At 54.0% G+C, this 11,837-nt stretch overlaps 3 protein-coding genes across 3 annotated transcripts; 2 read left to right on the plus strand and 1 right to left on the minus strand.

Annotated features, from left to right (window-relative positions):
• Window positions 1-418: 418 nt before the first annotated feature.
• Window positions 419-2,308, plus strand: J4E84_004989 (uncharacterized protein; the record flags this gene model as incomplete). The annotated part of the gene is made up of 1 exon (XM_049387589.1): window positions 419-2,308. The coding sequence occupies one exon, from the start codon at window positions 419-421 to the stop codon at window positions 2,306-2,308; it is 1,890 nt and encodes a 629-aa protein (XP_049244567.1).
• Window positions 2,309-2,864: 556 nt separating this feature from the next.
• Window positions 2,865-8,553, minus strand: J4E84_004990 (uncharacterized protein; the record flags this gene model as incomplete). Its single annotated transcript, XM_049387590.1, has 2 exons — window positions 2,865-8,442; window positions 8,489-8,553. The coding sequence occupies 2 exons, from the start codon at window positions 8,551-8,553 to the stop codon at window positions 2,865-2,867; spliced, it is 5,643 nt and encodes a 1,880-aa protein (XP_049244568.1).
• A 791-nt stretch (window positions 8,554-9,344) lies between these two features.
• Window positions 9,345-11,716, plus strand: TRP1 (bifunctional tryptophan synthase trp1; the record flags this gene model as incomplete). The annotated part of the gene is made up of 2 exons (XM_049387591.1): window positions 9,345-9,664; window positions 9,721-11,716. The coding sequence occupies 2 exons, from the start codon at window positions 9,345-9,347 to the stop codon at window positions 11,714-11,716; spliced, it is 2,316 nt and encodes a 771-aa protein (XP_049244569.1).
• Window positions 11,717-11,837: the final 121 nt, after the last annotated feature.

Raw genomic sequence — 11,837 nt, forward strand, 5'->3', positions numbered from 1 at the left:
ACCATATCGCGCCTTCCAGTCTTCACCAGGCAACAGCACGCGATCGAGCTCTTGTCTTCATTCCTTGGTCTACTCACCGTGAACTTCTGCGAGCGTCCCTAAACGAGTGCTGACAGCGCTTCTGTCACCTCATCCTACAGGCAATTCACTGCACACCAGCCAAGTGCTGCCTGGTCAAGCACGGTCTTTGGTCCCTGGCGACCTCATCCGTGGTACTCAAATACGTTCCCCCACGCCTACTTAAGCATTCGCGATTGGCCCACCCCTCAACCGCACCTGAGCAGAGAAATTCCACCGATCTCACTTCCGCAGACGCAGCCCACAACGTCGCTGCACCTACACCACAGCAGCTAACTACCACAAGGCTCAACGACCAGCATCCACTACCACGCCATCCACCAGTGTGGGAGCCAGCACCATGCCATCTCGACCAGAATACGAGGCGCCTGCTCGGAGTCAGTTACAGCGTGAGGGCCGTTGCACTGCATCCGAATCAACTAAACCCGATCCTGCATACGTCCCCATACTCCAACGCGCCTTTCCGCGGGTCGCAATCCTACTGACATGCGCCATCTACCTCGCATCGTCATTCGCAGCTGTCTACGTCGGATTCCACGGCATCGCGAACACCATATACCCTCGACATAAACAAGCGGTAGACGAGTACTTAGTGCTTTCAACATCCAAGTACACAGAGGATGCACTATACAAGAATCTGGACACACTTCTCTCTAGCCAACTAAACCGCGGCTTCATGGAGACTCATGAAGACTGTCTTGTCCGCGGTCTAAAGGAGGCCAACTACGAACTCTACGGCCTCGGCTTTCAGTACCCTGACATGCGCACGCAGGTCATGGACTGGACGATGGAGAACTGTGGTAGACTGCAGTACACGCCACAAGTGGTGATACAGGATCCAACCCCACAGCAGGCTGTGCTGACATACTGGGCGGATGCGAGCTATCGCTCTCGCCGTATGCTCGAGGGAGCTCTGGGAGCCGTGCAGCAGCAGGCTCGTCGTTTCTTGAAGCTACTTTCGAGCGCGTTCACGAATAGGAAACCATCTCCCCTCACCGAACACGTTCCTGTTAGTGCCAACACTGGCGGAACGCTTCCTCCGAGTCGAGCCCTGCCCAAAGTACCGTTCGGCTTCGCTCTGCGCTGCGAGCCCACCGAACCATGCCGCCTAGTCTACCCACCCGGTTCTTCTAAGCGTACAAATAAAGTCAGCGTCTCACGCGAGGTCCTCGCGAAGCTCAAACGCGAGATCAAAGAAATGCGGGACGCCAGCCGCCAGGTCAAAAAGGCTAAATGGGCTACGGAGCAGGTTGTGATCTTTTTCGACTACATCCACGCCTCTATCTTGGTGGTCATGTTTGCGATCATCTTCGGTGTGGCACCGTTCGTCATACCCAAGGCCGTTCGCCCTCCTCCCCCTTCCCGCAAGACGGAACAGATCAAAATCATGCCCGCATCCCTGCATTTTTGTTTTGTAGGAAGACTGATATCAGAGCTGTTGTTTTCGTACCCAATACAGCTCCCGTATGGCGCCCGGTGGGCAACGCCCTTCCAGCTCTACTTCCTGTTCGTTGGTAACACGATGCTTCTTCAATTCTTCATCATTAGCGGACCGCGGTTCGAGAATATCAACCTCGTATACAAGCAGATCAAAGAGCTCTACTTCATCGCCCGAGGGTGGGAGGTACCTGACGGAGCGATGGACAGCATGTTGACTTGGTACGGAATTCACATTCAGCCGGCGGACCCCAAGCCCAAGCCTACGGAGGTTCCTGGTGGAACGATGGATAACATACTCGCTTGGAACGGAATTCGCTTTGAAGCGGTGGACTCCAAATTCAAGCTTCCGGAGGTACCTAGCGGAGTGATTGACAAAATGTTCTATCAGTGCGGAATTCAATTTCAATACGCGGACCCCAAACCCAAGCCGACGGAGGAACCGGCCACGGTCACAGTAACCACGTCTTCCCCATCTGATAACCGCCCACAGCACGCGCAGTCGCACCCATCGCACCAGGGTCTGGCCGCTCCGAGCAGTTCACCCCAAGAAGGTCCCGAGGCGCACTTCAAGAAGGTCCAAGAAGGTGCTGAGGTGCACTTCAAGAAGGTTCAAGAAGCGTCAAAATCTCAGCCGGCCGAGTATATCGATGTTCCCTATATCGGATCCCTCGTCGATACTGACAGCGAGACCGAGTCTGAGGACGAGCATGGTAGCTTCGTCGACCTGGCCTGTGGCGTTACGCCTCAAGTCAGTGATGTGGAATCTGGCTGGTCCATTGTGGACGCTTAGGAGCGGCGTGAACATCTAGTATGAGCTATGACACGGTTGTTGTCTCGTGGAGCTGTTTCGTCTGGCACGTGTGGTGCAAGTATGTCATATGTACAAGAACATGGTTCTTTTCGCATGGCGATCGATGTCGGCCTCAGCGACTGTCGATATCTACTAGTAGTGTCAGATCAATATAAATGATAAATTTCATGTTGTGGCCTATTCGCGACCATGATATCCAACAATGTCGAGCGCATCAGGTTGATGGTTGGGGTGGTGACACGCCGGGAGGGTGAATAGAATAACCACTGCAATCCACGGTTTTTGCGACGAGTTACTCATTTAGGAAGGAGTTTGACGTGAGATGAGATGAAACAGAGGTGGAAGCCCGACTTTACATGTACACCAGTACCAGCGACACCATGAAATCGTACCTCCAAAAGACAGATACCATGCAAGAAAGTAACATTAGAAGTACACTACACTACCACATCCTAGATCTAACGACCAACTAATCTCAAACACTCGCTCCAGAACTCCAGCGCTTTTACAAATCATCCTACACATCCCCCTCCATTTATTTCTTGCCATTTCCATTCCCGTTCCCATTCCCATTCCCCACACCAAGACACTTCCCCGCGTCTTCCAATTCACCCAACACCCTCATCTCAAGCTCACTCAACGCATCCTCACCTGATCCCTTCCTTTGACTCAGCATCTCCAGCTCGCGCTCATCAACAGCAACGATGCGCTCGCGTAGCGCACTTTTACGACTGAGCCAGCTCTCAACGTCTTCCTTGATGTTTTCCTTGTCCCAGTCCAGGAGGGCGACTTCGTTGGCTTGGATACCCAACTTGGGTCCTTGTTTGCGGACATTCTCTAGGATGCTGGCGATGAGGGAGAGGGAGTGGACTTCCGAGGCGACGGTCAGTGTGATCTTTGTGGCTGATGTGCGGGACGAAGGGTTCGAGTTTATGCTTAGGGCTGAACGGGCGAGTTGCTCGGGGAACTGATTTAGGAAGGATGAGATTTCTGCGGCGATGGGCGGGCCGACGGAGAGGAGGAGGTTGAGGCAGAGGGGTAGGATGCCTTTTGTCCAGATGCTGTACATGCGGGATGGGGTGTCGAAGGGTCCCATGCCGTTGGTGCGGCGGTAGTAGTTCATGATGTTTGCGGTGTTGAGTTGGCTGAGTATGCCTTCTACCGCCATGGTCTCGGCGAGGGCGCTGATACTTGACAGAGAGAGTAGGAAGAGGACGCTGAGCTCGCCGTAGATGGGGTCGTCGACACCGTTGTGGGAGATTGTTAGGCGATCGGCCCATGAGAATAGACTGGTGGCGTAGCGCACGGTGTTGCTGTTGGCGAAGAGGAGAGCAGCTTGTTGTTGCCACTTTGACATCTCTGGTATCGCAATGATGCGTTGGAGAAGCGCAGTGAGGAGGGCGAAATCAGACGGCGAGACGGATGCAGGCTCGGCGTGGAGTTGGTTAGCCAGGCTGCGGAAACCCTTTGCAACCGTGTCTGACAGAATCTCGAGGAGTTGGGTGGAGATGGGTTCCGTGTATTTGTTGTGGCTTGTGGGCATTGTGCCGCGGAAAGAGGAGCGGAAGGATGCGTCGTCTGAACTGTCCGTGTCTTCGATGAGATGGAAGTGAAGGGCCAGGTAGAGGATTCGTAGAAGAGACCGGTAGTAGTGCACAGCATCAGTCGAAAACACGTTCTCGAAGTCGGGCGTAGAAGTGCGGATAGCGTTCCATACTGGAGCGAGTAGTTGGCGTGCCTCGCTTGTTCGTACTTTGGCCTCCACCAGTTTCTTAAGCAGTGCGAAAGCCAGATCTGCTCGCAGGACCATGAGCTGGCCAAACAACGCTTCTGGAAGATTTGATTGTTGATTGGCAACCATGCACTTCTGGATGACTCCGACAAGGACCTTGACTATGCGCTCGTCCTTTGCCACAACCTGACTCAGCTCAAGAGCCAGTAGCTTCCAGCCTTGGAGCAGTAAGACTTGAGACTCAACGAGGCCAAGGTTGTAGTTGGCCTTCTCCACTTCGGCAGCGAAGCCCGTACCTTCTCGAGGACCTGTCCATTTGCTGTTGAAGCCCAAAAGCTGCTGAGCAAGGTCGATGTCGTAGAAGAAGGCGCGCCCAAAGGTCTCCGGGTAGAGCGTGGTTCGCTTGAGGTTGCCTAACGAGACACCAGGATACTGTTGCTCAACGTTTTGTTTGAGATAGCCGTGCAGGGATGTACTGTATGACGGCAGCTCCAGAGCAGTATCTTCCAGGTATGTCAGACTCGGCACAACATCCTTGAGCACGGTGATGTCGCCCACTTGCCGCGAGCTGTGGAGGTACATAGCGATGACTTCGCAAGCTAACGAGGCAAACCTGTTCTGGAAAGAGCGCTCCAGTGTCTCGCTATTGCTGCTCATTTTTGGTTGTTTTGGTTGTTTGGCCATCCACTTCAGGAAAGCAAGCAGCTTCTGAATCAAGTCTTTACGCTGCCTTAGGTCGCCCATCGCCCACGACCAGTTGTTCTGCGCTGATGAAACAAATTCAAGCATGGCAGTATAAAGAGGCCATGAAATTCCACTCGCGTCTTTCTCGGGCAAAGCCATGTTGGAAAGTGCATCGAGCGCTCGCGTGAGGAGAGCTTTGTTCCTTGAGTCATGGGTCGCATCCCTTTTGGACCTGATCGACTCGCGAGGTGTGCTACCAGTGAGCAGGTACAACGAGAACCATTGCTGCTTGCAAGTTACTACAGCCGAAAGCAAGTTCCAGACGTTCGTCTGAATGTCCACTATTTGCAATGGCTCGTCTAGTTGGGACAGCACACTCAAGAAGTTCTTTGCGGTCCGTGGTCCGAGGTGCCCAAGTAGAGAAGGCGGTTCTTGCTGTTCAATCTGTTTTCGAGCAGTCTGCTTTGGGTCTCCGTCTGCCATTGTTGAGTTTTCTTGTCCAGCGACCCGAACAGCACCGCGAACAAGAGCTTCCAAAAGCAGCACGACCTGCGACTTCCACTTGTCACTAGTCGCATATAGTCGTGCTAATAATGGCGTAGCTTTGAACAACTGCTGCTCCAGGTGTGTCCAGGGCTTGTTAAGTAGTATTGCAACCCTGACAAGGACATCGGCGAAGGCCACAGTAGTCTGCGTCTGCTGCATCCACAACGCACTCGAGGTCGTGAGCAACGTGATGTCACTGGGGCTGACACCAGTAACCAGAGATGTCATCAGCGGGTTCGTTGGAAGATCTGCACCAGATCGCGTAAGGTATAGCTGGGTAAGGTACTCAGCGATGGGCGCGATAGATTTGGCAAGTTTAGCAGATAGCTTGGGCTCGTCGTCGACGCTGTACGCAAGATTCAGGATCGTTGTGAAAACTTCGCAGATAGCGATATTGATCTCAGGACGGTGGTTGGGTTGGGAGTATTTCCAGTTCAAAGAGCTCTCGTATATGCTGGCCAGGGTCCGGCCGAATGTGAAGAGGATGGTGCTCATGATCTTATCCGACGTTCCGCTTTCTGAAGGCGCGGATGCATTGAAGCGGCTAAGTGCTTTAGTCGGCACTTTGCGAGACACCGATCGCTCAACGGCATCCTTGACGAGCCCCTTGTAGAGTCGAATGCATCCTATGAGGAAGTCATATCGCCCGAGAACCATCTCGGTTCCGATCAGAATAGTCGCCAAGCTTCCGTTGCCGTCGCCTTCTAGCAACCTGCTCCTAGCAAGCCAGGGCCATACCCTATGTGGTGAGACGATGATTAAGGCCTCTAGGAAGTGGGTGCAGTTGACCAGAAGCTCTAAAGAAGCCTCGTTGCTGGGCTCCTGGCAGAGGTGAAGCAGCTCCTCCTCGAAAATGGCAAGCACAATGTTGACGGTATCCTGGCTGCTTTCAGCACCAATGCTGATCGCCTCGAGAAGTTCCGCTGAACAGATGCCCTCGGAAGCATGTAAAGAAGAATGCATCAAGTCGGCGAAGAGTCCGATGATCTCGATGACGCTTTCGCGAGATGCCGGTTGCTGCGTGGCGGTTTCGACCTTACTGCTGCCTACAGGGTATGTCGAAAGCAGCTCGACTAGGTACGAAAGTGTAGAGTGGTGATGATGCCATACCGCCACATAAGGCTGTGAGCTATCATCAACGATAATTCCCTCTGTGCCAGCAGGTATTCCAGACAGGCCGTCAGACTGTGTCGATCTGCCGGAGGTTAATAACCGTCGTTGCCCACGGAAGCTCGAAGGGGTTCCAGTCGAGAAGAGTGGAAGATTGGCTGTAAGTTCAACCCAGTTGGCATTCTCCTCCTCGCGCGTTAATGCATAGTCCCTGAAGCCTTCTGGGAGGCGTTGCATAAGTCGGTTGTGGTTCCCAAGCTTCTCGATGAATGTAGGCATGCCGTTCTGCATGGTCTTGTCCCCGCGAGTCAATGCGCTACAGAATTTGAGGAAGGGCGTCATCTCGTAGGGATAGCGTAGGCGAGCTTCGTTGAGCAGCAGTGGTCGAAGGATGTATTCGTCCTCCAGGAAATACGCAACAACCGGATCAGCATGACGAGAAATCTCCCCATTCTCCCATCTACGGAAGGAGTTGTCACCGGTGAGAATTGTGTATGTTGTTACTATCAGATCCGGGCTGTACGCAACAATGTCACTACCGACTGCGGCGCGGATGAGTTGGAGGAACAGTAGACGAATCCTATCCTGTGATATCTGGTCGATCGATGTTCCAAATGCAGGCAGACTGGTCTCGACTAGCTGGTTGATGATAGCTAGCACACCCACTGCAGAGCTGATGTTGGCCAGCTCCTCATAAGGCATCTTGCCGTCGAAGAGCTCATGATTTTCAAGTCTAGCCACAACTAAAGCAGCCTCTTCGAGTGGCGAAGTCTGAGGTTCCGTGTTCCCTGTGTCGTTCGACGCTTCGATGAGACGGTCACGCTCTTGTTCCTCGTAGCTCGCACGGGTGGTGAGCCTCCAAGTCAGGATAGCCCAGGCGAATGTAGGTGGTGTAGCCGGACTGGCGCCCAACAATTTGGCCTCTCCAAAGATGGTGGTAATGCTCTCTACAACTGTGCCGTTGAGAATATACGATGAGGAGTCCCAGGCGTTGCAGTTACCGGATTCGAGATCATCCATGATTTTGTCCACTTTCAAGATGGTCAGAGACATGAGTGAAGTCAGCAGTTGTATCACCGGAATGAGAGGTTCCTGGCGAGCCGTGACAGCAGGGAATTCGCGGAAAAAGCCGCGGAAACTGAAGGCTTTGAGCCAGTCTTCGATGGTAGCCGCAGGTAGGAAGTCCTTCGCAACCAGGTCTGCGTGTACCAAGGCCAGGTGAAGGATATGCAGCATCTCTGTAGTCTGCGCGACGACCCATTTCTCCGACGCGGGCTCTAGTATTGACTCGTCGACGTCCCAGCCATAGCCGGTGTCTAAAGCGTCGCATCTTTTGTCGAATGCTTTGAGCAACTCGTCTAGCGCCTTTCCACCCGATGGGCCATCTTGTGCTGCTGCGATAGCCTGTCCCAGCTCTTCAATCCAGCCAGCGCCAATGCTAAGGTAGTCGTTGCCGTAGATGGTTTGGCTGCGCAAGTTGGATGCGCAGCCCCACGAGACGAGAAGCTGGCTGATGCGTATGATGGACGCGCACGTGGAGTGGTAGACGTCGAGGATGTGGAGGCGGCGCTGGTCCTTTGCATCGAGATGCGCGGTCTTGGAAGCGAGCGGTGAGGCCATGATGGATGAGTTTGGGACGAAAGTCGAGGCGCCTAGATTCCCGACTCCAGCGGCTTCCTGTACGCTGAGGGCCTCCTCTTCAGTGAGTCCACTCAGCAGCTGTGCGGTTGGCCTGCCCTGCCATTCCTGGACGACCAACTGCAGCGCTGCATATTCTGATATCTGCGCCTCTTTGGCCAGCCACAGGCTGTCGTCCTTGATCTCTGCTACATCGTAGTGTTCGCTCTGGGCGGGCGTGACGCTGATGGGCGCGGTCTTTGATTCGAATTTGCTCTTCTCCTGCGACGACGGGTCGGGAAAGGGCTTCCACGGGTGGCTGAGGATGTCTCTGTTCTCGTTGGCGGTGAGGAAGGCGCGTAGGGCGTCGCTCTTGGACGCGGTTTCGGGGTCGCAGAGGGCGCGGTATGCGATGTCCCAGGTCCTGCTACTGTCAGCTACGTTGGTGCGCTCGATGCAGGTAAACATACACAAGCTGCTGCTCGCCCTTGAGGCACTTGCCCAGGTCGAACTCGGGGGATTGAATGGGGGCCATGGTTGCGCTGCAGTGCGCGAGTAGGAAATCAGCTACCCAAAGGCCATGAAGGTGCTGGAGAGGCGCGGGGGTCGTGTTGCCGAATGTTTGGCGTCAATGGCTACGAAAGTCGCGAAAGCCAAAGCTCACGCGAAAGTCGAGCTAGTACGTGCAGGGATCATCACAAGGGCTCTTTCTTGCGATTCCTCCCCGACACCTTGCACACACACGCTTCAATGTCTTGGACAGATACCAGATGCGCATAGAAATGTTATCGCCATCTACTTTCGCGCATGTTGGTTCGCGTCGCAATGGGGTTTCGTCTGATTTACAACTATCTTCTGGCAACTATGCAGCAATTGTCCGCAGTCTGCCTGCACCGAGAGATTGACCCGTTCTCTTGTATATACAGAATCTACATAATCTGTTACATCTTCTACATTCAAGAGTTCGCGCAACAGCGGCGTTGCTGTACCAAATATAAGGTACATATGGTACCGTAGCACTAAGGACCGATTCATGCCACCTCCGTGTTAACTCCGCAGCCTCAATATCTGAATAGAGCATCATTGAGTCACCCCACTACTCTAGTAGACAGCCATTCCTTTCCCACCTTCCTGTCCCAAGGTGCACTCACATCTCCTGGCGCGCACTCCGCAATCGGCCACTAATATATTCTAAACGTCGACCTCGCCGTCAAAGGACCGGCTCGCTTTCTGCCATCTGACCGCCGGAGGGTACTCAGACGACGCTATATAACAGCCACCGGGCTTCCAACGCGACGGCAACGCTGACGCAGAACACCGCCCAAGATGCCTGCCCTCGAACTAATCGACCACTCGCCCAGCAATCCCACGCCCTCTCCGCCCATCCCGACCGCTTCCAACGTTGTACTCATTGACAACTACGACTCGTTCACCTGGAATGTGTACCAGTACCTCGTCTTTGAAGGCGCGAAAGTGACCGTATACCGGAATGACGAAATTACGCTCGAAGATCTCATCGCGAAAAGCCCTACACAACTGGTAATCAGCCCAGGTCCAGGACACCCCGAGAAGGATGCAGGCATTAGCAATGCGGCCATCAAGCACTACAGCGGCAAGATCCCGATTTTCGGCGTGTGCATGGGCGAGTGAGTTCCCAGTTCCCGGTGGGCGCAACAGGCGGGGCAGTGCTGACACGATCAAGACAGTGCATTTTCTACAGCTACGGCGGTACTGTAGACGTCACAGGCCAGGTCCTGCACGGCAAAACATCGCCTCTCAAGCACGACGGCAAGGGCGTCTTCGCAGGCGTCTCGCAAAATGTCCCCGTTACGCGCTACCACTCCCTCGCCGGCACCCACGGCACTCTCCCAGACTGCCTCGAGGTAACTGCGACCATACCCGCCAACGAAGAAGCCGAAGTCAAGGAAGTCGTTATGGGCGTGCGACACAAGGAATACGTCATGGAGGGTGTACAGTTTCACCCGGAGAGCATCTTGACAGAGGACGGTCGGCTCATGGTGAGGAACTTCCTAAAGATGCAGGGAGGCACCTGGGCCGAAAATGAGCGACTACAGAAAGAGGCACATGCCCAAGCAGTCGGAGCTGGTTCCAATGGCACAGCAGCCGGCGCAAAGAAGGACAGGCAGACATCCATACTGGAGAAGATCTACGACCATCGCAGGGCCTCGGTCGCTAAGCAGAAGGAGATTCCGTCCCAACGACCCAGTGATCTACAGGCTGCGTACGATCTCAACCTAGCGCCTCCTCAAATCAACTTCCCCGAGCGTCTCAGGCAATCGCCCTTCCGACTGTCACTCATGGCCGAGATCAAGCGCGCATCGCCTTCTAAAGGTATAATCTCGCTATCCGCATGCGCTCCCGCTCAAGCAAGGCTGTACGCAAAGGCCGGTGCAAGCACGATATCCGTACTTACTGAGCCGGAATGGTTCAAGGGTAGCATCGACGACCTCAAAGCTGTTCGACAAAGCTTGGAAGGCATGCCGAACCGTCCCGCCGTCCTGCGCAAGGAGTTCATCTTCGAGGAGTACCAGATCCTGGAAGCTAGGCTCGCGGGTGCCGATACAGTGTTGCTGATCGTCAAGATGCTGGATGAAGCAGTCTTGAAGACACTCTACGATTACTCTCGATCACTTGGAATGGAGCCTCTCGTCGAGGTCCAGAACGCGGAAGAAACTGAGATTGCGGTCAAGCTGGGCGCTCAGGTCATTGGTGTGAACAACCGCAACCTTGTAAACTTCGAGGTCGACATGGAAACTACCAACCGTCTAATCAACATGGTTCCAAAAGAGACAATCTTGTGTGCGCTAAGCGGTATTGCCGGGCCCAAGGACGTCGAACCATACATCAAGAGTGGAGTTGGCGCAGTTTTGGTGGGTGAAGCGCTGATGCGCGCATCCGACACCGCTCAGTTCATCGCGGAGCTTCTCGGTGGCTCATCTACCAAGAAAACGGGAACAGCATCAAGCCCGATGGTGAAGATCTGTGGTACTCGCAGTGCTGAGGCCGCAAAAGTCGCAATCGAAGCAGGAGCTGACCTCATCGGCATGATCCTCGCGCCGGGAACCAAGCGAACAGTCACAGCTGAAACAGCTCTGGAAATCTCGGAAACCGTACATAAGACCAGAAAGCCTGTGGTCTCGAAAACCGGGTTACTTGCTGAATCAAAGTCCGCTACCGATTTCTTTGAGCACGGCGCAGCACGACTGGTGTCAAATGATAGTCACGCGCTTCTCGTAGGCGTGTTCCGAAATCAGTCACTAGAGTACGTACTTGAACAGCAGCGACTGCTGAATCTAGACGTGGTGCAATTTCATGGTCAGGAGCCATTAGAGTGGGCAAAGCTTGTTCCTGTGCCTGTCTTGAGAGCCTTCAACCCGCATACCCTTGGCATTGGCTCAAGAGGGTATCACGCCCTACCACTTCTGGATGCAGGCTCCGGCGGCTCGGGTCAGCAGTTGGATCTTTCAGATGTCAAGGCAGTCTTCGCGAAAGACGATGGTATCAAGGTCATATTAGCGGGAGGATTGAACCCTGAGAACGTCCAATCTACGCTCGCTGGTCTCGATGAATACCGGGACCGCGTACATGCTGTAGACGTCAGCAGCGGTGTGGAGGAAGATGGCCAGCAAAGTCTGGATAAGATACGGGCATTTATCAAGGCGGCAAAGAACCAGTAGTGGCGGTTCAGAATACGACTACCGAAGCTGAAGGTGATCTTCGGAATTATCAAATGTAACACGAATGGCCATCATCCTTCTGATCATTCTTCTAATACTCTTTTTGGCCCTCTTTTCCTTA

Source organism: Alternaria hordeiaustralica (assembly GCF_023758085.1).
Source record: "Alternaria hordeiaustralica strain BMP 2776 chromosome Unknown scaffold_8, whole genome shotgun sequence".
Taxonomy (NCBI): Eukaryota; Fungi; Ascomycota; class Dothideomycetes; order Pleosporales; family Pleosporaceae; genus Alternaria; species Alternaria hordeiaustralica.